This window comes from Sciurus carolinensis, chromosome 3, assembly GCF_902686445.1.
Source record: "Sciurus carolinensis chromosome 3, mSciCar1.2, whole genome shotgun sequence".
NCBI lineage: Eukaryota > Metazoa > Chordata > Mammalia > Rodentia > Sciuridae > Sciurus > Sciurus carolinensis.
The window spans coordinates 100,201,244-100,227,475 of record NC_062215.1 but is presented as its reverse complement, the minus strand read 5'-3'; the positions used below and the strand labels follow the sequence as shown (position 1 = coordinate 100,227,475).

Below are 26,232 nucleotides of genomic sequence, written 5' to 3'. Positions count from 1 at the left end.
AATAAATCATGTGTACCTTTCAAGAAAAAATTATAAGGCATAGTAAAAGAAAAAAAAAACAAAACAAACATCAGAATATCAGATCTGATATAATAGGAATGCTATACTTTCCTGACCAGGGAATACAAAAAACTAATAAGGCTACAGCTTTCATGGAAAAAGCAGGTAATATGCAAGAACAGACAGAGCTGAAAGACAGTGATGCTAGAGAAAAATTTTTAAGAAATAACAAGAGATCAAAGTTACTAGAAAAGAAGAGTGCCTTTGATGCACTCAATAGTAGACTGGACAGTTAGTTAAGAAAAGAATCTCTAAATTTGGGATCTGACAATAGGGAACTTCCAAAATTGAAAAGCGAAGAGGAAAAGTCCAGAAAAACCAGAACAGAATAACCGAGAACTGTGGAACAACTACAAAATGCATAATGGGAAAACTAAAATACTTCACCAGAGGGAGAAGTAAAGTAATATATGAAATAACAATGACTGAGAATCTCCCCAAAATGAGTACCAGGCACCAAACCACAGGTCCAGGAAGCTCAAAAATAAAACAAGATAAAGGTACAAAACCGTATACCCAGGAATAACATACTCAAAGATATGATAAAAGAGCTGGGGATACAGCTCAGTGGTAGAGCACTTGCTTACCATGCGTGAGGCCCTGGGTTCAATCCTCAGCATATCAAAAACAAGATAATGATAAAAATAATCCAAGATTAAACCTTAAAAGATAAAAATAAATCTTAAAAGGAAAAAAAAATTCCCTACAGAGGACCGAAGGTAAGAATTACAACCAATTTTCTTTAATAATCATGCAAGCAAGAAGGGAGTGGAATGAAGTACTTCAAGTGTTAAGAAAACTATCAATCTAAAATTCTTCACCTTAAAATGAAACTATCCTTCCAAAGTAAAGAAGAAACAAGAACTTTCTCAGACAAATGAAAACTGAGGTAATTTACTACCAGCAGGTCTTCCTTACATGAAATTTTAAAAGAAGTTCTTTGAGAAGGAAAATGACATAGGTCAGAAATTCAGATATACATAAAGAAAGAGCTTTGGCAAAGAATAAGTGGGGGCAAAATAAAACTCATGTTTCTCAATTATCTGAGAGATAACAATTTGTTCAAAATAACAAGTGACAATGGATTTAATTATGTATGCTTACATATATGAGCATTTCACTTATGCATATGCATACGTGCACACACAAATGCACACAGGCATGTCTTGCAAAATGTTTCAGCTAGTATCACTGCATGTCCAACAGTGGTCCCATAAAATTAATAACAGAGCTTTAAAAAAAAAGTCATCACAATGAACTGTAGTCATCACAATGTGATGTCATCACAATGACTATGATGTCATTAACATCATAGTGCAATACATATGAATCTGCAGTGATGCTGGTATAAACAAATACACTGTGCTGACAGACACATATAAGGATAGCACATATAATTATATATAGCACATAAATACTTAATAATGGTAATAAATGTTATTGGTTTATATATTCAATATACTATTGAATATACTAAAAATGTATTCCTCTTACTTATAAAAAGAAATTGTGGGATCTGTGTGTTGGGGGGGTGCGGGGGTGGCTGTGAACTGAACCCAGGGCCACAATAACACAGATCTACATCACCAGTGCCCCCCCCTGGTTTTGTTTTTTAACTTTGAGACAGGATCTCACTAAGTTGCTGGGGCTGGCTTCTATTTGTGATTCTCCTGCCTCAGCCTCTGCAGTAGCTGGGATTGCAGATGCCCACCACACATGGCCAAAAAAGGTTTACTATAAAACAATATGCTGTGCAAGGCCTGCAGCAACTTTCACACATTTCATGTTTACTATGTCTCTTGATTACATGAAGAGGGCACAATAAGCAATTGATCTATACCACATAGGTATGTGTAAATATACTCAATATATGTAAATATACTTTAGGATGTTTGCAAAATGACAAAATTACCTAATAGTGCATTTCTCAGAAAAGTACCCCTGTCAACTGATAGATGATACCATGTGTATGTGTGTGTGTATACACACACACACACACACACACACACACATATATAAAATGAATGATAGCAATGATAGAAAGGACAGGAAGAAAGAACTGAGAATATTTTGTTATTAGAAGGTACTATACAACCTGTTAAGTGGTATAGTGTTATTTTTAAGTCAACTTGGACTAATTATAAAGGTACAATGAGGATTCTAGGGCAACCACTAAAAAATGTAATAAAGAAGTACAACTGATATGCTAAGAAAGAAAAGAAAATGGAATCATAAAATTCTTAAAACCATAAAAACCAGAAAAAGTGTAAGACAAAAATAGGAACCATGAACAACAAATAGAAAACAGTAACAGCTATGGTAAATATTAACAAAACTATCTCAGTAATCACTTTATAGATCAATGGTCAAAATATATCAATTAAAAGAGATGAGTCAAAAACAAGACCCAACTTTTTGTCTGCAAGAATTACTTTTTAAATATAAAAACATATAACTCAAAGGGATAGTGAAAGACATACCATATAACATCAATCAAAACAAAACCAGAATTAGCTCTCATCATTTCAGTCAGAGCAAACTTATTTTCCTCTTATTTTGCTGTGAACCTGAAACTGTTCCAAAAAGTAAAATTTACTAATGAAAAATTATAGATGCAGATTAATGATAACTACAAATAAACATGTATCTGGGTTAAAAAGTAGAACTTTTTTCAATTCAGAGGACAAAAGTCCTTTTTCAACCTCTAACCTACCTTTTAAATTAAAAATAGTATGATGAAAACTAGAAGGAAAAAATGTTTACAGACCCTACTTTTACAATGCCATTCAGTTGAGGAGCCCAATGATACTTTTTATGAAGTTTCACTCTTAACCTTTATAACAAAAACTTCATATAATATTAATAGAGTCCAATATAATAAGAGTTAAAGAGCTTTTTAAAAACTGATTTCTAGTTGAAGGTATTTTCAGGGGCCAAGATGGGTGTAGTTCAGTTAAATATTCACAAGATGAACTCTTATTAATGATCAATCACCTTAGCTACATGACTACCTGAAAAGAGATATGTGTATACTGGACTCTAAAACTTATCAACACTAATTTATTGTTAGAAGGAAAAGTTCTTTAAGTGTTTATTTGTTTGTTTTAAATGATAACTGTGCAGTGGTAAATACATAGAGTAAAAAATCTGATCTGAGGGTTAGAACCTAAAGACAGTCAGTCCCTAAGGCTGGAAATTCTATTTGGCCAAAAGTTCCTTCTAACTTAGATAATATCAAAGAATAATTCTACTATCATAAAGGTATTGTGGCTATGCTCAGATGAGTCATTATCTCTGAGAGACAATTTTTGCTTAAAAAATACACTAGCAAAAAAAAAAAAAAAAAAAAAAAAGAGGAATAAATACAATAGGAGTTGTTGGACAATTTGAGGCTAGGTGATGGGGACAAGAGGTTCCTTGTACTATTCTTTTACCTTAAAAAAAATGAAACTAAATACAAGAACAAGGAGAAAAAAAAATCACTAAAAATTCCTAAGATCACCAAAACATAGTTGGTAGCCTGTGGCCCAGTTCAGAAGCCTAAGGCTTGCTTGCTTTTTGCTACTGGGGCTTGAACCCAGAACTTCAGTTACATACACAATCACTCTAACATGAGCATATCCATTGCCCAAGCCTAAGGCTTTCACTGACCACAAAGGGTAAGGCCAATTACCCTTTAAATTTACCCTATAAATTACCCCAAGTCTGGGCTTATTTTATAGCACTGCTGTTGTTTCAATTCCTGAAAGGGGCATTCATTAAGAGGTACAGAGAAGGGGGAAGGATTCAGAGGTTAAATAAATAAGTAAAAATGTTTGAGAGTATCAATGAATTTGGGAACCCTTTTGCATGACAACTGCACTGTCCAACTGCTGTGACTAATTAGGAACACGGATTCTCACATTTGAGTTTATTCTTTCAATGCATGTTTTTTTTTTCATATTCTTTATTGTGTTAAAATACACATAAAATTTACCCTCTTAACTATTTTTAAGTGTCTAGTTTACTGGTATTAAATAAACATAATGTTGGACAACCATTACACCATCTACCTCAGTAATTATAAAACAAGAACTCTATACCCATTAGACAAAAACTCCCCATTTTTCTGTTGGTAGTCCCTGGCAATCACCATTCTCCTATTTGCTTTTTTTCTTATTATAATTCTGACTACTCCTAATAGCTCATATAATTGGAATTAAACCATATCTGTCTTTTTTGTGAATGACTTATTTCACTTAACAAATGCCCTCAAGGATCATTCGTATTACAGCACATGTTAAAACTGCCTTCCTTTCTACGACCCAATAACATTCCACTGGAACTATGTGCTGCATTCTGCCTATCCAATATTCAATCTATCAATGAACACCTGGGTTGCTTCCATGTTTTACCAACTGTAAATAATGCCACTAAGAACATGAGTATGTAAATAACTATTCAAGACCATACTCTTGGGTATACACATAGAAGTGGAATTGTTGGATCACAAGGTAATTCTATTTTTAATTTTTTAAGGAACTGTTTTCCACAGCAGCTTTACCACTTTACATTTCCAACAGTGCACATGGATTCCAATTCTCCCCATCCTTACCAACATTTGTTGTTTTGTTTTTCTGAAAGCTAGCCTAATGGATATGAGTTGATACAACTCATGTTTTTAAGTTGATTTTTCAGGCCCTACCCCAAAGACAAGGGTGCTGGAATCTGTTCCCCTTTCCCCATGTTTGTTTCCTTTAAAAAACAAAACAAAACAAAACAAAACACAGGATAGAAGGTTTTTTTAAGGAATAAAGTGCTTAAAACTAGGAGTCACTGAGTGACCACATTTAATAGACCTTTCAGAAATATTCTAAAATGGTAACAAAAAGGGGAAAAAATACACCAAACATATGCAATTCATTCTGGGGTACTTTTGGCTGCCGTAAGATGAAAACGAACATGTACAACACCTTACGTAATTAACTGTTTAAAGTCATAGAAAGTGTGAGATAGTGGGTAGACTTAAAGGACTTGAGGCTTGTCTTACCACTTTCACCCAACAGATGTGGTTCCCTGTACAAGTCATTTAATCATCTAATTTGTAAAGTCAACATATTGGGCCTTCTTTATAGGGTTCTCCACTGCAGGAGACTAGCTTATTTAAGCACTGAGTTCAATCCTCAGCACCACATAAAAATAAACAGATATTGTGTCCACCTACAACTAAAAGAAATTAAAAAAAAGATTTACTATGAATCTCTAGTAATCAAGACAGCATGATATTGATAAAAGAGACAGAAGATGAATGGAACAGAATAGAAAACCCACTAAGAGATCCATATAAATGTAGCTAACTGAATATTTTGGGGGATTGGGTGGTACTGAGAATGACTGATAAAAAAATAAAAATGGCCTAAAGAACTCGTTAAAAATTCAGATTCCTAGGTCCCAGTTCCAGAGGTGCTCACTTGTTGGCCCTCAGATGAGCTGGAGAAGCCTTGCAAGGTCCCTTAATTCTGCTAGACTAGGTTTCTATCAGCTTTGAAATTCCCTTAGTCTATAAGTATTTGGGAGGGAAAAGGAAACAAGAAAAGAAAGGCAAATTTTCATCTTCTAATCCCAAGAAAAAGTCATTTTTACATTAGGTAAATTTAATAACACAAAATTTTTAATTTCTACTTTGTTGTTGGAATGACAAAAGTTAACCTAGTTAATATTAAAAATTTTTAACACTCCAAAAGTGAAGCAATTTTTGAAAAGTGCTGAATATGTTCATTCTATTACCCAAACACAAATCCTTCACAGTTTCCTTATCTCCAAAGAAAACAGATAACAAAAATCAGCCATCTAGCTCTCTGAAAAGATCAACACTACTGATAAAGCTCTAACTGAGCTCAACAAGAAAAGACAAGACATATTATTACTACAGAAATGAAACAGGGGGTCATCATTTTTGGTTCTATGAACATTAAAATTATAAAAGTATTATAACAATTCTACATCCACAAATTAATAACTTACATGAAATGGACAAAACACAAACTACCAAAACTGACTCAAGAAGAAACAGAAAATCTTTGCAAACTAATAACAAATAAAGAGATTAAAAGATTTAAGGAAAATTATGCAGAACATACAGAGTTCCCATATGTCTCCTCTTCTGTATCCCCTTCTCTCAAATTATTAACAGCTTTCACTGGCTGGCACATTTGTTTGCATCTATGAACCATATTGATACACTGTTATTAACTAAATCAATCACTGGTTACATCACATTTTTAAATAACAGACCTATTGTTGAGTTAAAAAAAAAAAAGATTTAAGGAAGAAGTTTTAAGAACATCTCTAAATTGCTCCCAGAAAGTAGAAGCAAAGAGAACAAACAGTTCCTCACTCATTCTATGTGAACAGCATTACCCTAATACCAAAGCTAGAGTAGACTTTATAAGAAAGGAAAACCACAGAATAATAACTCTCATGAACACAGACGCAAAAATCCTCAACAAATTGGTAGCAACATATAAAAATTATACACCAAGATCAAATGAGGTTTATTCCAGGGATGCAAAGTGTGTTCAACATTTGAAAATCAATGTAATCCATTGCTGAGGCTCAAGAAGAAAAAAATCACCTGATCATATCAGTCCTGTAGTTAAGGTTTAATTTAAAAAAATACATATATATGTTTCCCCACTAAGATCAGGAACAATGCAAAATTCCCTCTCATCACTTCTATTAAACCCTATCCTGGGAGTCCTAGCTAATGCAATAAGACAAGAAAAGGAAATAAAAAGTATATGGGCTGGTAAAGAAGAAATGAAACTACTTTGTTCACAGATTACAAAACAATGTAGAAAATTCCAAAGAACTGACAAAAAAAAAATTCTGGAATTAATTAAAGAGTTTGATTAGACAGACAATGAACACCAGAATTTGAAATTAAAAACAATACCACTTACATTAGCAACAAGGAAAGAAACTTTATTACAAATCCAATAAAATTTGTACCCGATATATAAGGAAAACTGCAAAAGTGATTAAAAAAAATAAAAGATCTAAAAAGAGAGAGATATTTCATTCTCATGAATAGAAGACTTAATACCATTAAGATGTCAATTCTTTCCAAAGTGATCTATAGATACAACAAAATATCAATAAAAATCCCGGCGAGTTTATTTTGTAGATATTGATGAACTGATTATAAATTTTATATGGAAAGAAACTCAGAAAAGGCAACATAAGTGAAGAAGAACAAAGGCAAAAGATGTATTATTCAACTTTAAGATTTACTGTGAGGCCTGGGGTTATAGCTCGGTGGTAGAGCACTTGCCTAGCATGTGTGAGGCACTGGGTTCAATCCTCAGCATCACATAAAAATAAACAGATATTGTGTCCACCTACAACTAAAAAAAATTAAAAAAAAAAAGATTTACTATGAATCTCTAGTAATCAAGATAGCGTAATATTGATAAAAGAGACAGAAGATGAATGGAACAGAATAGAAAACCCACTAAGAGATCCATATAAATGTAGCTAACTGAATATTTTGGGGGAATTGGGTGATACTGAGAATTGAATTCAGGGCCTCATGCATGGCAGGCAAGTGCACGACCACTGAGTTATATCCCCAACCCAATCAACTGATCTTTGACAAAGGAACAAAGGAAATTCAATGAAACACAAAATAGTCTCTGCAATAATGTGTGCTAGAATACTTGGACATCCAGTTACATGAAAAAAATTGAAATCTATAGATCTTACACGGTCCATAAAAACTGACAAAAATGGATCAAAGACAAGCCATGGGGCACACCTGTAATCCCAGCAATTTGGGAGGCTGAGGCAGAGGAATCATGAATTCAAAATCAACGTCAGCAAAAATGAGGCATTAAGCAACTCAGTGAGACTCTAATAATAAAAATACAAAATAGGGTTGGGAATGTGGTTCAGTGGTTGAGTGCCCCTGAGTTCAATCTCTAGTACTCTCCCCCTAAAAAAAGTAAAATGTAATTTATAAAACTTCTAGAACACAGGAGAAAATCTCAGTAATCTTGGGTTTATGAGGAGTTTCAAAAATAATACCAAAAGCATAATTCAAAAAACTGAGAAACTATACTTCATTAAAATTAAAAACTACTCTGTAAAAACAGAGACTTAAAAGACAAGCCTAAAAGAGGCAGAAAAAATGCAAAACACTTATCTATAAAGGACCTGTATCTAAAACAGAAAAAACACAATTCTAGGAAAACAATCCAATTAGGTAATGGACAAAAGATTTAAATTGATGCTTCACGAAAGAGGATAAAAGCTGATCATATAAAAAGGTACTCAACATCCTAAGTCATTAGGGAATGGCAAATTAAAACAATGAGATAACACATGTATTAGAATGGCTAAAACCTAAAAACTGACAATACCAAGTGCCGTAAGAATGCAGGGCAAAAGCACTTCTTTGTCAGTGGGAATACAAAATAGTACAGCCACTTTGGAACACAGCTGTCCTAGGTACGAGTTGAAAATTCATGTTCATATAAAACCTGTCCATAAATATTTGAAGTTTTATTCACAATTTTGTAAAACTGGAAGAAGGAAGATATTATTCAATAGATGAAGGGATAAACAAGTTGTAGCACATCCATACAAAGGAAAATTATTCAATGATAAAAAGAAATGAGCTATTAAATGATAAAACAATACAGAACCACCTTAGATACATATTGATAAAGAGGTCAAAATGATATGTACTCTAAGATTCCAACTATAAAATACTCTGGAAAAGGAAAAATTAAAGAGAGCAAGAAGATTAGTGGTTACAAAGGTTCAGAAGGATAAATTAGTGAAGTGTAGGATAAAAGTTTTCAGCAAAGTAAAAACTGTTATGTAGGATACTGTAATAGTGGTTCTATGATGGTATGTGCTTTTCAAAATCCATAAAACTTAAAGCACACTGTAAACTATGGGCTTTAGTTAATGATAAGGTATCAGTATCATTAACTGTAACAAATGTATCAACTAATGCAGGATATTAATTAATAGTAGGGAAAGTGTGTGTGAGTAGTGGGTAGCATATGGAAACTATACTTTTTTTCTTTGTAAATCTAAAATTATTGTAAAAAAATAAAGTCTATTAATATTTTTAAAGATTAAAATCTTATTTTCCCTTGAAAGACAAATTCACATTTTACTAATGCAAATCACTAATAGTTAAATTATTTGCATATCTGTAATATGCAAATTCATTTTTACTAAGATTAAAAAAAAAACCACAAACTTGTTAATCAAGAGGAACAAAAAACTTCAGTATTGGCCTTGCTACAGATTCATGCTGAGTAATGAAGAACTTGAAACTAATTCCTTGCAATATTTTATAGCTTTGAAAAATTATTATTTAATTACCTAGAAAAATGCTTTTTTTTTTTTAACTATCAAAAGAAATCACACACACACATACACTCTTACAACTGTATACACAATATAACATATATTTGTAAAGAAGGGAAAAACAAACTACTTTTATCTGTGTTGGCCATCTTTGGGAGATGGGATTATTAAGAGTTTCTTTTGTAATTAACAATTCATTTTCATTATAATCAGAGTATAACATCACTTTCAAAATACAAATATGTTTCTATCAGAAACAAAGAAGATTCTTAAGTCAGTCATAAAAATCAACTCTTTGAGAGAGGTAGGGGGATGTAGCTCAGAGGTAGAATTTGCTTAGCAGATGCAACGTCCTGGATTCAATCCACAGTACCCAGAACCCTGCACCCCACCCCTACAAAAACCCAAACCCCAAAAACTATTTGGGAGCAAGTTCCCCTTCCTTAAAGTTTTCAACTCCATGGAGATTATTTTACTGTCTGATCATTTTAATGACAAGAAGAATATCAGTGAGAAAAGTTATTTTAATCACTAAAATATTACCTCTGAGTTTAAAAAGCATCATCATCATGGAGAGTTCCTTTTTAATCTTCCATCCTTACATGACTCATTTCTATTATCCATTAGTCTAGAACCATGAGAGGTACATTAACCGGCATTTTTTTTTTCTTAGAGAGAGGGATAAAAATTAAAGCCACCCAAACAATGTCCTATGCAGTCCAATTCGTTTATTCAAAGCAAACCTTATTTTTTGCCATGCATACAGCTTAGCCGGAGATTTAGAAATCACTAACTGTCACACAGTCCTTTCCCAATTTGAGCCTCCTTCATTAGGGTTGTAAGATTATCTTCAAAGACAGGTTGAATTTGGAACAAGCCTAAAGGCACTAGAAGATACTTTCTAGCTCTGCTCTGTTAGTTCCTGAAGCCCAAATGTCCTGTCTGATCCTCTTACTTTATGTGGTGTATGGGTGTGTGTGTGTGTGTGTCTTGGAATGGAAACAATTTTCTTTCAAAGGCTCAGTCTAAATGTTGTTGCCCTAGTGGCTTTCGCTCCATTGTTTTTGATTTGCAAAATTTAAAATACTCTGTTAAAAGCTAGAATTTGTGCTTTCCCAAGCCTCAATACACCACCTTTCAATAAAGCACCTCAATACTCTTAAGTAATATAGTAAAATGTAAAATGCTTGTTTTATTGCTTTCATGGTTCCTTCTTCTTCAAGTATTTCCCTTTGCCTGTCACCTCCTCTTCTGCTCATACATAGTGCTCTTCCGTTCATTAATCTCCTGCCAGACTGAATGAGAAGAGTATGTTCTAACAGTTGTGTGCATTTGACTTTTCTATCAATCAACAGGCAATCATCTATTCTGCAACTTTTTTACCCCCCTAATAAAAAACCCTCCCCCACCCATTGTTGACTCTAGTATCAACCCCTTTGGAATGGTAATGGATTTCTATATTTAATATATATCAATGAGTATCTGTAACTTATGATGATGGGAGGCAATAGATCATAAAAGAGGCACAATGTGGAACCAGATGACCTAGATTTGAATCTTAACTTTTCCACTTGCTTAATTGCATTATCTTAGATTCTTTGTGTAATTTTAAGTTTGAAAAGGGGATTAAAGTATTAGTTGCCTCATAAGATTCCTTTGAGCACTATCTGCCTAGTAAATATAAAATCTATATAAAACACTGACAGAAACTATACATAGACATCAAGTAAATAGCTGTTTCACTATGTTTTACCCATAGCTATGGCAGGAATAATTTAGTCCTCTATTAACATTTTCAGGAAGTAAGCATATGAGAGAACATTTTTATGGGGTAGGCAACCCACAGAATTATATTACCAGGGTAAGATGGGAAGACAAATATCCTTTAGTTTTTTTTTTTTTTTTTATGGAAGACAGACAAGATATTGAAAGGTGTTAATTCTCAGGCCAGTGTGGTGTCACTGGAGAATCTGAGTAATACCACAGTATTTTCTTTGGAAGTCCCTGGAAAAAGGGGTTAAGTGCTTCTTTCCATGTCAAGAAACATGCTTTATGACCAATCATACTTTTGTGCTTTGTCTATTAATTCTACCACCTTTAAGATATATATCATTATGCATCAAATTTACCTATTTATCTTTGCTTTCTCCCTGATTTCTCTGACTATGGTCTTTAATCTATTATGCTGCATTTTATTCAAAGTCACTGCAAATATCTTTTTTTAAATTTTAGATATACAAAACTGCACACCAGGCTGAAGGGGCACTCTGCTTGAACTCAGACTTTTCTTTCATCTCTCTAGCCCAGTCTACACCAAATGATTCTTTTGTTTCTCCCTCAAGTGCTAGACATTATTTTACTATGCAATATCTCTTGTGGCTGGAGGCCCCTCCTTCTTTATAGATTATCAGCTACCCAGATCCTACTTTACTACTTCAGCCTCACTGCCATAACTCACAGTTTTGTCTAAAAATAGGGGGTGGTGATAGTTTTTATCCCGGAAGACAGGAATATCCTTAGGGCCAGATGATCTGCAAGTGGGTTGCCCTCACAGTCTGGTCTTGCTCACTGTACTTCTAGTTAATCTTCTAACCATCTCAACCTGCAATCCAGCATCACCTGGAATTGTTTTCTATAAATCTGATATAATCTGCTTCTATATTCATGGCATTGTTTTTCCAGTAATGAATGTCTAAAATCATTTCACGGGATTTGTGCTCAGTGGTTTCTTTTTCTGGAGTGGTGGGGGCAGATACAGGGACTGAACTCAGAGGCACTTGACCACTGAGCCACATCCCCAGCCCTATTATGTATTTCATTTAGACACAGGGTTTCACTGAGTTGCTAAGTGCCTCACTTTGGCTGAGGCTGGCTTTGAACTCGAGATCCTACTGCCTCAGCCTCCTAAGTCACTGCTCCCCAGCTCAAAGTGATTTCTTAATACACAGACAGTGAGATTTTTAAAAGAAAATGATGTTCCTGGAATACATTCTTTTCACCAATAAGTTTTACTGTATAAACAAAACAATGCTCATCTTTTTTCTTTTTATCTCTTTTTAATTAAAACATTTGGATTTTTCCACATTCTTTCTAATCAAACCATATTTGCCCCTGGTCCATGGTAAAGAATCTATGAATTTGGTGGGGGGGGTGGTGGTGGTGGATAAAAGGACATTCCAAGGACAGTGACACTAAAGTCAGATGTGAGGCTAACATATATTGCACTCTTGCTGAAAACAGTGGAATATGATTCACTTTACACTAAATAAGTGCAATTTTTCCTCTTTTTCCACTGTAGACTTGATAATGATCAGCTTCATCTGATTGAAAAAGGAGCCAAACTCAAGTACACTGGGTGTCAAGTAATGTTCGTTTCCTTCCTGACAGGATGACAAAAAGAAACTATACAACCTATTCCTTCTCCTGAACTTTACTTTCTTTCAGTCCAGCAGGTGAGGTGAAATACTCATCTATATTCGTAGACAGAATGCAATGAGAAGAGGAAAGGAAGCATCGTTTTAAAAAAGAAACGAGTCCTGCTACCAAGAACCATAGAATTGATTTCAAGTTGGACAGATGATCTGCAAACAATATCTCAAATAGTCTCATATTCTAAAATTCTAATACTTAATGTCAACTGTAAGATACTGAAACATTTTTAAAGGGGTTAAAAGGTTAAATAATTTACTGAAAGTCAAGTCATTTTCCTCAAGGAGAAAAGGTTGGATACTGAATGTAATGAATTTACTAAACTCCAAAAGAACTGAAAGAATTGTAACATTTAGGGTGAGGTACCAGAGTAAATGTGTTTAATGATATAAAACACATGTGGTACACAATTGACCACATACAGATCAGCCTAAGTGTGGAAAAGTATGAGTATCTTGGGATATCAGAGACTATGTGCCTTCAAAATGTTTCCAATCTGGTTAAGAATAATCCAGAGTTTTGTGATTAAATAAATTCCCCAGAATACCAGTATGGAGATTATGAGAAACTTGTACTGAAAAGGAGAGGAAGAAACAAAAATGTTTATCTCATAAACACACCAGACTGAAGTCATTTCACTCCCAACTCTTTTGCTCTGAAATGAGTGTTGATGAATAAGAGAATTCACCCCTTAATTTCTAACTTGGATGCAACACAACAGGTCCCTCAATTTCACTGTATGCACTAATAATTTTAGCCTTATTTTTGATGGTATAATTTTAAGTTTTATAAGATTTATATCCAAAAAATGCCATTATGTGTATGTTTTTACCCTTAATCAATTCATTAATTCACTTATTTAGTAAATAAAATTAAATGCATATATAAGCACAAGTACTAGACAGTAAAACGAAAAGATTGTTTTCAAAAAAAGTCTTGGTAAGTTTTGCAGCCTTATGAGGCAACAGAAAGCCATCACAACTGAAGACAGTCAGTGCCATAATGACATGTGTAAATGACACAGAAGACCTTGAGGCAAACAGTGCTAAGAATTCTGCTTAAAGGAATCAAGAAAAGGTTTCTAAAGGTTATCCTGGAAGCAGGTTCTATTTTAACAAGTGCAGAAGTAAAGGGCTTATGAAGAAATGAAAAACTAAGGTGTTTTAAGTCAAAGAGTTGCAAAAAGTTCATTATTGTAGCTAAAAGCAGGAAGGAATAGAGAAATCAAGGGGGAAAAGTGTATTGAGAATATAGTCTGAGACTGTACTTGGTAATAAAAATACTAACCGAATAAAAGCTCCTGTTCCTCAGGAGCTTAAAATCTAGAGACGGAAAAGAACTGAAATGATTCATTTCAATTTGGTTAGTATCTTAATGGAAGAACACACAGGGAAACATGGTTGGGAAGACAGAAAGGAGGGTTTTACATATCACACAAAGATGCTAAAATCTATCCTCTAGGCAAGAGTTGTTGAAAAATTCTGAAATGGGTAGTTACAACAGTGTCCCCATGAATGATGGATTGAAAATATCAAAACTAAATAAGGAGGTTTCTGCTAAAGCCCAAGTGAGCAATGTGAAAAACATAAATAAGACCACCCTACTGTGGCAATTTTTAATTTTTTTCTAGCCAGACAAATGGGGAGTCTTTCGAATCTTTCATTAAAAGAAAAAAGGAAAAATCCAAGGTGATATTTTCTAAAATTCCTCATATTAAGGGAACTGGCAAGAATTTATGTCAAAAAAATTTTTAAACTTTCATTTAAAAAACTCAATAAAAATGTGAGTTTAAAATTTAGTACACATAACCTTAAGTCCAATAATAGGTATGAAAGGAGCAAACTGTGGAATATCAGTTTGATGGAAATGTATACTCACACTTAAAATGACAGTGTACACATAAAAACCTGAGAAACTTGAAATACGAAGTTGAAAAGGCAAAATAAAAAACCATATATACAGTATTATGATATTGTATACACAATATTTGGTACATGCTGACAAACTTTAAAAAATAAAATAGTTAAGAATTTTCTATTATTTTTATTCCATTTTTTTACAATAATAGAATGAAATAAAAAAAAAAAAAGATTAATGTTTATTATATCCAATGGGCCTGACCAGATGAGATAAACCTAATTTTTGATTCTTGATTTCCTAGAATGGGTTTTTATAAATGATCCTGCTATCTAGCTTCTCTGCTAGTAAAATACAAAACAACAATACTTTGGCTTAAGACAATTCCTTAAAATTCCCCTTATGAACAACCTGTCTCCTTCTTAATTGATACAAAGATAAAGGCAATTCAATAAGCCAAAGGGACACAAAGTCAAAGAACACACAGGAAAAAAAAAAAAAAAAAAAAAAAAATCACACAAATGTTTTGCATTTGAGTTTTTCTTGAGTCCTTAGAAGTCTCTGAGAAATGGTCTATAACCAAAAGTCTTTTTAACACAAATCAGTCAGTTAACAAACATACCCTTTATTGAGCATCTATAAGCCAAGCACTTTACTCTAAAGATAAAAGAGAAAATAATATATCATAATTCCTGCCCTCAAGAGCTTACAATCTAAAAGAAAGAATGGTTACAAAGAATTACAATGAAGTGTGATGAATCCTATAATAGAGGGATGTATAACAACCATAATAAGCAATGAGTGGTAGAATCAGAAAACTCAGGGAAAGCTTCATAAGGGAGTTGAATCTTAAATGAGCTATATGAAGGAAAGGAAGACTTGAATAGCACATACAAGAAAGTATGAAATTTGAAATAAGGCAAATGTAATTTTCAGTAACTACAGGACAAAGGGAAGGGAAAAGTAACAGGAGATGAAATTAAAGGAGAAGGTGGGTAACAAATCAAAAAGGACCTTATACTTGAGAATCTGACTATTACTGAATTCTATCAAATCTAAATTGCCATCAATTTCAAGAATGCACCATTATTATATGTACCAGAAGGGAGGAAAAAAAAGCTTTATGCTTGGATCTTAATATTAAGAAGCGCTTAATAGAATGAAAAACTCCTGCATAAAGCTATACCCTCTTTGTAAGATAAAATAATAAACCAGACATGCAAAATGGGATAGTGAAGAACTTTTTATTTCCCAACTTGTTCTTAGGTAGAAGGAGAAATAAAATCTCCCCCTGAGAAATGAACTCCAAGAACATCTGTTGCCTGAATTAAAGTCAACACTGTGGTTCAAAAACAAATAAATGAATGACACAAAGTAAGCAAAGACTTTCAAATGGTCTCAGGTTGGTAATGTCCCTAAATTCCTGGCAGAAACAATACAAGTTCTCTTTAGAAGAATAAGACTTCAATCCTGGACAATGGTTATTCAAGATGTAATCATATTTTTCATCTTTGAAAAATAAAAAGCATGCACCGTAGACATAATGAAAAACAGTCAATCTTGGGGCTGGGATTGTGGCTCAGAGGTAGAGTGCCTGCCTGGCATGTGTGAGGCACTGGGTTTGATCCTCGATACCACATAAAAATAAATAAAAATAAAATAAAGATATTGTGTCCATGTACAACTAAAAATAAAAATTAAAAAAAAACCAAAAAAACACACACAGTTAATGTTAAAATCAGAATCTGGTAGTGTTTTAGAATTAACCAGAAACTTAAAAATACACATCACCAGTGTACACACCCAGGGATTTTCAAAGAGCTAAGTACTTAAGGTAGGCATATAGTAGAAACATAGAATTTCTACTTTAGCTACTCAAGAATTTTTTTTTTTAATCTGACAAGATACCAAGACACTAGCAACTGCACGCACAATCAACTGAACACTCCTCCATAGACAATAAAGAACGGTAGGATTTTAATAAAGAGCATAATTTGCTCAGATTGAAAATTTAGGAAGACCACTCTGGTGTAAGCAGGCTTTGTGGAGAAGATAAATTAGAAGAGAATAAAGAAGGGAGAAAAAGAATAGTAAATCTTAAAGTTAGGAGATTGTTGAAATGGCTTTAAAGCTAGAGATAGTGATCATTTTAGTCGTCATTTTAGGAAAACAGAATATTAAGGAGGCAGAATTAAAATTTTATAAAAACTAGATTAAAGTAAAGTAGAGATATGGAATCTAATTCTGAAAATTTTCAGAAGATTCAGCCCTAACCCTTGTAAATTATGGTCATGGGGACTTTTAAAAATAAATCTCATTTGAGTACGGTACCCCACTATCTTTTAACTGTTTAATAAAGAGTAAGTTCAATATAAAATCCTATGTTGCATAAACATCAAATGTTCCAAATGCTACTAAAACTCAAAATGATCTCCAAGTTCAAATGTAAGCAGAGGGATTTTAATGTCTAATATTTAACATTTCTATGAGTAATTGTTTATAACCTAAAAAATTAAAATCTCTGGGCAAAAGAAAAGACTTTAACTGGTTGTTAAATTTAAATTACAAACAGAAAACAATGAATTAACAAAACTTACGCTGAATATGAATGAACTGTTTGGGCTGTTTAAACTCTCCTTTGTACAAGCGATTGTAATAGTTGACGTTGCTCTCTGCCTCAGGAACGGGAATGACCATGCTCTCTTTTTTCTCTCTAAACACTTGCTGTGCTGAAATAGCTCGCTGTAAATGATGTTCCTGGAAAATGTAAAGTAGGCAACATAAGTTATTTTGATAATATTAATTCAAAACATTTCAACATTTCTATTTAAAAGTTGTTTAATAAGTGCAAGAATCAATTTATAAGTAGTTCCTTCACTCAATTACAGTTTCTTTACTGCAGACCTATAGAAAACACTGCCATCACTCCCTCTTAACACCTGTGGCTTACAATGGTATCATAAACGTTAGACTATTAAAATTGTAATAAGAATTCTTCAAAAATTAAGCACAAGCGTACTTACAAATTAAGAGTTTAAAATTTCAGTTATCAGAAGACAGATACTTGTTTGCTAAATTAGAGGTACATGCCACCACTGACGGACTAGGGAAAAATATGTGAGTCACAGGAAATGACTTTGTATTACAGATTTTTAGTATCTTCTACACTTAAACAACACTTGAAACTTTGGTAGCATAAAATTTTTAATAATGCAAAGAAAGATAAAATTTTGCATGTTCAATAGCTTGTATTGCAATCAAGGCAGAAAACATTTTTTAACTGAAAGTTCCTATAAAATACATCTGGGTTCTAATCACTTTTCATCACTTGCACAACTTACTGCAATAGTCTCCTAAATGCTTTTGCTACTTCCTCCGTGGCCCCAATATGGCCCATTCCCCATAAAACAGCTTTATGAAGGTAAATCAGGTAATGTCATTCCCCAAAGAAGTCCCACCATATTCAGTATAAGGGTTAAAAGCTACTCTATGACCTATAAGAATCTATATTTCTCCGGCATTTCCTCCCTCTTCTCCCATCCTTTTTCTCTAGTCACACTGCTTCTCCTTGCAGTTTCTGAATGTCCAAATGGGCTACTTTAGAAATTCCTTAAAGTCTCATCTATCAGAGATGTCTTCCAGAACTTGATTATTCAGCACTCCTTTCCTGTTTTATTTTTCCCATGCCAATTTAGCTATATCTGACATATTCAAGATCTCATTTAATGTCCATTTCCTCCTCCCAAGCATTAAGTAACCTCCAAGAGGTCCATGATTTTTGCTTATTTTGCTTACTTTCATATCCCTAGTGCCGAGGATAGTTACAACACATAGAACTTGCCCAATATATATTAAATGAACAAATAAATAAAATCTTTACTGGATTCCTATTATGTATTAGGCCACGCAAAGCACTTTACACATACAGAAACTAAGGAATAAAGATATGTAGTAACTTGTTCAAAGTAACACAACCCTATGTGACAAAACAGATATAAACCCAGGTTATCCATAGGCAAAGTAAAGATATCAATTCTATCACATATTGATAAAAATTTTGAAGTCCTATAGAGTCTAACAAATTAAGATATTTTACCTTCATTCAAGTCATTAGGCTATATAAAAAGTTATTATTTAAAAAGGATCAGCATATTGATTCAAAAAGTTTTCATGTAAAAAGATATAAATAAAATTACAAGGAAGGACCATTATATTCAAAAAACCCCACACAGATTATATTTTATAAAGTACATTAAAAGGAAGGTGGGATGATGGAGGAGGATAGGTATCAAATAATGATGACATAAGAATTACATTAATTTCATGATCTTCTACCACTTGCTATCAATAAAGTGAGCAGAGAAGCAAAGGCTACAAAAACAAAAAAGAGAAAGAACAGAAATACAACATGAGTAAGTGGAGGAATCAAGTTTCTTATGCTATAAACAAATGAACAGTAAAAGCCAGGACGGCTACTGAGTTTCTCACAAGCAGCATAAGTTTCATTATAGCCCATCAAGTCATATCTGCTTACTCCCAAATAATCACTTGTGCTTTGATAGTCGACATCTCTTTCACATTTTGTCAGACTAATTTAAATGTAGAAAAACATGCGAATTCAAGAAGAATATTCTGAAATTTAAACCGAAAAACGTAAGTTCTGGAATAGCTAAGTCAACTTTTAAAAGGAAACTTATAAATGTGCAATGTACAAGAGAAGGACTGGCCGCTCATAAATTATAAAATATGCATAAAGGCATAGTAATAAAAAAAATCATAAGACCAAATAGTTTACATTTATGTATACAATGTATATATGTAGCAATAAAAATGTATCAAAAAGTTTAATAGATGTATTTAACTATGTAACAATTACTGTTGGGTAATAAGCACTTTAAAAATCTTTATTTAATTCCACTTTAGATATTTGAATAGGTAGCATTATTTCCATTATGTAGATTAGGAAATGAGGTAGAGAGTGGTTAAGAGACTTGCCCAAGACCACTTGGCTAATAAGTAGCAGAGTTGATATTCTTAATAACCACTAATTATGCTGCCTCTCATATGAATCAATATAACAAGAAAGTTCCCAGACAGATGAGACCCACTATAAAAAGGAGGTTGGGATAAAGACAACACCACATAACTAAAGGGCAACAGCCAAACTGCTTAATATACAAAGAAATACCAAAGGAAATACCTACCCAAATTACATATTAAAATGTGTAAGGTGAAACCATAAACCTAACAAAATAGGAAAATTTGCTTCTGCTACAGGAGCAGGAAAAAAAATTCTTTGAATTTCATAAGCATCAACAATAGGGCAAACAAATCTAATGAAAGTATTACATCGATATTAAAATTTTCTGTTAAACAGATACTATAGATGTAGTTAATTTATGACAAAATGGCAGCAGTTATTTTCGATGTCTAAAACCTATAAGGTTTAATAATTCAGATGTGGGGCTGGGGTTGTAGCTAAATGATAAAGCACTTGCCTTGCATATGTGAGGTACTGGATTCAATCCTCAGCACCACATAAAAAATAAAGGTATTGTGTCCATATACAACTAAACAAATAAATAAATAACTAGAATGTGTGAGAACCTCCTGCAAATCCACAAGAAAATGACAACAGTCCCAAAAGAAAATTGGACAGAAGATACAAACAGCAATTTACATGTAAGAAAACCCCAAAGGCTAGCAAGCTTCAAGAGGGATGCTCAAATTCATTTGTGATTGAAGAAATGAAAATTAAACATAATTTATAACTACCAGCATGGCAAAAATCCAAAATTAAGATAATGCCAGGTCTTAGCAAGTATGTGAAAACACAAATGCCTGCATGAATGACTGTGTTAACAGACTTGCTACCACTCTAGAGAGTAGTGGCAATACTTGGTCAAATTAAATCTGCCTTCCCTATGATCTGGCACTTTTGGTCTTGAACACATAACCCTAAGAAAATCTCACACAGTTTTACAAGTAGACCTATATGCTGAAACAGTATCTGTTGTAGAGGGCAATTTGGGGTAATGTGGGAATCTATGACTAGGAAAATAAAATGTGGTAGATGCTCACTATGAATACCATACAGCAGTTGATACCAATAGCTCATATGTACATATAATATGGTAGATCTTAAAAAAATGTTGAGTGAAAATTCTTAAGAAACAGAATCAGTTATAACATGTGATTTATATAAATTAAGAATAAATACACATAAAATAACATTAAATTTGCCAAAATAGATACATTAAACATTAGGCAGGGGGGGAGCAGGAAGATGAAAAGCAGGGAGAGGGATAGAACAGAATAAATAAATGAAGCCACAGAGGGGCCTTGCAATTTCCTCTAAAATTCACACTGTGTGTGATTAGTGTCAGAGTTGAAAACAAGATTGGCCATGTATTAGGGGACTCATTATATTGGGATTTTTTTCCTGCTCTTGTGTACTTGACAATTTCCATAATAAAAATTACAATACAGAATAAGAGAAGGGAAGGAGAGGAAGAGAGAGGCCCTAAATAAAGACTAATGATAATGCACCATAATCTAAGGCATATCAATAATTTAACTTTCTGCAACTGACTTTCCTCCTTAAATAACAAAAGCATCTCTATATGATAACACTATGTACTACAGAATTTTCAAAACATATTCAGCTTTAAACAAAGATGTTTACTCGTGCACTCAATGCATTTTAATAATCAGATTAATCAATTAATAAGCAAAAAGAAAGGTAGTGAATACTGGTAGTTCATTTACAAACAGAATGACAAGGTGGAAAGTAATCTAATGAGGTCATTTAATCTCATGTTTTTCAAATTACAGATCACTACACACTAATATATCAGTCAGTAATCTTTTAAAACAAAAAAAAGAGGTACTAAATGTGAAAAGGATAAATGTTGTTCTACATTTATTTCAATCGTATGTAAGAATAATATATTTTTATTGTCAGTCACAATCAAAACTTAAAAGAATTATGATATATTTAAACTACCTATTTAGTAGGTTTTGATAAGGTCTTATGTTCTATAACAAAAATAAATAATTGTAGCCCTCAAAAAGAATTGTAAATTCTGAAATAGTAACATGAACCGCTATTCCTCCTGTCATTCTCCACACTTCCCTAAATAACCAATTCTCTACTTATAGATAATAAAGCCTTCAGATCCATGTTAAAAATGTCACATCTACAGAGAACCCAACTTTCATTAAGTCTTTATAAAACTCCCTTTTATTAGGGAGTTTCATCAGTTCTCTGATCTATATACCTTTCCCTAATAAGGATTTTCAGACTTAGTAGATTTATATTTGTTTTTGTAATCATGTAATCAATGCTTTCTTTCTCTGCTGCAATATGGGCCATGAACTCTTCTAGAGTTCTAGTTCATCATACTAGAGTAAAGGAAGGCAGGTTGCCAACCATGCACAGGGCAAAAATCTCATTTTTTGAGTTGGACAAACATGTCTCCTTTTAATTAGTCAAACCTATCAATCTAGCACCATAACTATCTCAAGAATCCTTCTCTAGAATTACAACAAATTTCTTGCTATTCTCTAGCAATAGCATATTTTCTCCTACTTTTGACTCTTGAAATATTGGTCCTCTCCTGACTTTAACTTCTATTTCCTATTGCTGAATTCTGACACATCTTCAATCTGTTTCCAACAATTATTCTTTAACCTCATGGAAAAATCCAGCTTCTCAACCTTTCCCATTTCATTATCAAACTCCCTCACCAACCAAAATAAAACTTAAATAGAGACTGGGGATGTACCTCAGTAGGGGAGTGCTTGCCTAGCATCTGTGAGGCCCTAGCTTAAATTTCCCTGTACAGTCCTTCCCCTACACCCCCAATAAACCTGGACGCACATAATTCCAGAGATATGGGGACTCTGAAAGACTAGCTAGAAAGGGCTTGAATGGACAACTTGTCCTCAAAAGCAGGTCACATTCTACACACACAGAAGAGGGCACCGCTAACATACGGATACTGTAAACCACCCTAAATCTACAAAAATGAAAAGAAAATTTAACTAAATCTATTTAATTATTTAAAAATCAGAAGACAATAATTAGCTCTACCTCTATTGATAAATTCTCAGTCTTAGGGGTGGGGGTGAAGAGAAAAGAATAATACTTTAAGAAAAATCCTCCAAATTTAAATACTATCACACACCACATAAAGACATTTTGATCTCAACAATGGAGATATAGCATGTAAGACTTTATCACCAAATAACATCATAGCCTTCATCTTGGTTTGTGAGAATACACTCTACAATGTTCACATACAAAATCTCCAAATAGTGCACTTCTCAGAACACCTTCCTAGGATTAAACGGTGCATGACTATATAGTGTAAAGAAGCGTATGGGGAAAAGTCACTTTGAATCAGAAATTTAAAAATAAGATCAGAGAAAGAAGCAAAGACCAAAAGGAAATGTGAAGAGTTGACTTTGAACTCAACAAAGAAAAAGAAAAAATTATCTCAGAGATTAAGGCTAAAATTATTACAAGCCCAATGACACATATCCCTAAAAACAAAAACCCATATGTGTTCTGCATAAGACTGGTGAAATACCAAGAGAATGAAAGTAAGGTAAAGACAGAAGTAAAATGGGGTAAGAAAGATGGTTGGGAGAATGTAAATCGCACAAGGAAAAATGACATTCACATAATTGGCATCTTTAAAGAATGAAACAATGCAAGAGAACTAGTATTTAGAATCACATTCCAAGAAAACCTTAGAGAAAACAATTATGAAATTACCAACCAAAAATGATACAAAGAAGCAATATGGACAAATAACAGGCCCCAGACCTTGTTTTCCCAAAGACACACTGACTTCGTGACACATAGTCCTAAAAGTCTTAAATCCAAAAACCAGCTCAGAAGTTATAGTACTACCGTAGGCAAGCTCAAAGTCAAGAATAGCTATGTTGAGGGGCTGGAGTTCCGGCTCAGTAGTAGAGCACTTGCCTACCATGTGTGAGGCAATGGGTTCAATTCTCAGCACCACATATAAATAAATGAATAAAATAAAGGTCTATAACATCTAAAAAATATATTTAAAAAAATAGCTGCAAGAAAAGCCATTTCAATCATGACAGCCCTTCCTTCAAGTTAGCACAGAGGAGTATGAATTAGAAGAAAAAGCCCAGCTCACAGATTCTCTCTTGAGAAAGGTAAACAGAACACCTGTCCAACATTCAGCACCAGAGAGCCTGTGCCACTGCAAAAAGCAGCTAGCACAACTTGGTGCAATCAGGAGGAAGAACTCAGTTCACAACTTCTCTCTCAAAAGAGTTCAGCAGCTTGTTGTGACAGAGAATCAGCAGTAGTGCAGACAGACATCAGAGTGCAACAGATTACCAGCAACTTTAAGAGACCTAATTGAGAAGTTATACACATAAGCCAAAGAAGATGCATCTCCAGACAAGGTCTGAGAGGCCTTCATAATCTATAGCTGGGCTGATTTGTCAAGGTTTTCCCTCATACAATATTGGTTTTTAAAGGTTAGGAGAGGTGGCTGTTTTTTCAAATGTATAAATCACAGCAAAAAATAAATAAAAAAATAACAAGGCACACAAAGAAGTCAGAAAAGATGCCCAATAACTGAAGAAAATAAATATATTTTTTAAAAAGGCCTGAAGAATTTATGAATTACCAAAAAGAATTCAAAATAACTCTTAAACATCAATGTACTACAAGAGAACATCAAGACAAGTAAAAGACAAGTAAATGAAATCAGCAAAGTGATGCATGTACAAAATGACAATATCAACAGAGATGAAAAATTATTAAGAAAAACCAAAACTCCTGCAGTTAAAGAAAAAAAATAACTGAATTGGAAACTTCACTAGAAGGGTTCAACAGCAGACGTGATCAAACCTAACAAAATTATCAGTGGTCACATAGAACAAAAACAAAAAAGAATGAAGACATTTGAGTGCAAAGGACTTACGGAACACTATCAAGTGGACCAATGCACATGAATGGGAGTTTAGGGAGGAGGAGGGAGAGGGAAAGGAGTCAAGACCTTATGTGAAGACATAATGGCCAAAAAACTTCCCAAATCTGATGAAGGAAAGGAACACCAAATTAAAGAAGTTCAAAGTACCACAAGTAGGACAACCCAAAGACATCCACACTGAGATACGTTATAATCGAACTGTCCAAAGTCAGAGAAAAGGGCTGGGGTTATGGCTCAGTGGTAGAGCACTTGTTTTAAGTGTGTGAGGTACTGGGTTCAATTCTCAGCATATAAATATATGAATAAAATAAAAATAAAAGTTTTATGTTTTTATGAATAAAAACTATTATGAGTAAAAGTTTTTTTATGAATAAAAGTTGTCCATCAACAACTAAAAAAAAATTTTTTTTAAGGGTCCTAAGAAAATTACTTATGGGATCTACAATAAGATTAACAGGGGAAGCTGGGCACCTAAAATCCCAATGGCTTGGAAGGCTGAGGCAAGAGGATTGAAGATTCAAAGACAGTCTCAGCAACTTAGAGAGGCTCTAAGCAACTTGGCAAGACCCTGTCTCAAAATAAAAACAAAAAAGGGCTGGGAATGTGGCTCAGTGGTGAAGCACCCCTGCGTTAAACCTTCAGTAAAAGGGGGGAAAAAAGATTTAATAGTGGATATTTCAGCAGAAATACCAGAGACCAAAAGCCAGATAATACATCCAAAGCACTGATAGAAAAAAAGGCCAAACTAGAATAAAATATCCAGTAAACTATCGTTCAAAAATGGGCAAATAAAGACCTTCTCTGATAAAGAATTTGTCACTATTAGAGCTGTTTACCAAAAATGTTAAAGGAGTACTTCAGGTTGAAACAAAAAGTATTCAAAAATATGAAGCTGACATACAGAATTCTATAATACTATAATGGTGGCATGCACATCACTTTTAATTTTGCTGTGCAATTTAAAAGACAAAAGTATAAAATGTAACTATAATTATAAAACTACGGCAATGCATACTTTTTCTTTTTTTAAAAGAAGCAATATGTGAATCCAAAACATGAAATAATGGTGGGGAGAGGTGTTATATAGTTTTTCTATAATACTAAAAGTCATCCATTTTCAGACTATTAAAACTCTAAGAGAGTTTTATGTAATCCCCATAGTATTCACAAACAAAAATATCTCAAAGATGCAGAAAAGAAAATTAGAACAGAATGAAAATGTCACTAAAAAGAAAAATCAATGAAAACACAAAAGGAGGCAGAGGAATAAAACAACAAAATATGTAGAAAATAACTAACAAAATAACAATACTAAATCCTTCCCTATCAATAATTACTTCAAATGTACATGGAGTAAACTTCCTAATCGAAAGACAGAGTAAATGAATGGATTAAAAAAATTCATACTACATGCTGTCTATAAAAATTAACTTTAGATATAAGAACATACAAAGGAGGAAAGTAAAAGGGATATAAGAGTAATTCCACGCAAATAGTAACCAAAAGAAAACAGGGAAGGCCAAACATTTATCAGACA

The 26,232-nt window shown here is 33.4% G+C and overlaps 1 protein-coding gene across 1 annotated transcript in view; it reads right to left on the bottom strand.

Moving 5' to 3' along the window:
* Positions 1-26,232, bottom strand: part of Epc2 (enhancer of polycomb homolog 2) — a 132,184-nt gene that overhangs the window by 70,823 nt on the left and 35,129 nt on the right. The window contains 1 exon segment of the mRNA XM_053743364.1: positions 17,307-17,466. Within this exon segment, the coding sequence (XP_053599339.1) occupies positions 17,307-17,466 (160 nt within the window).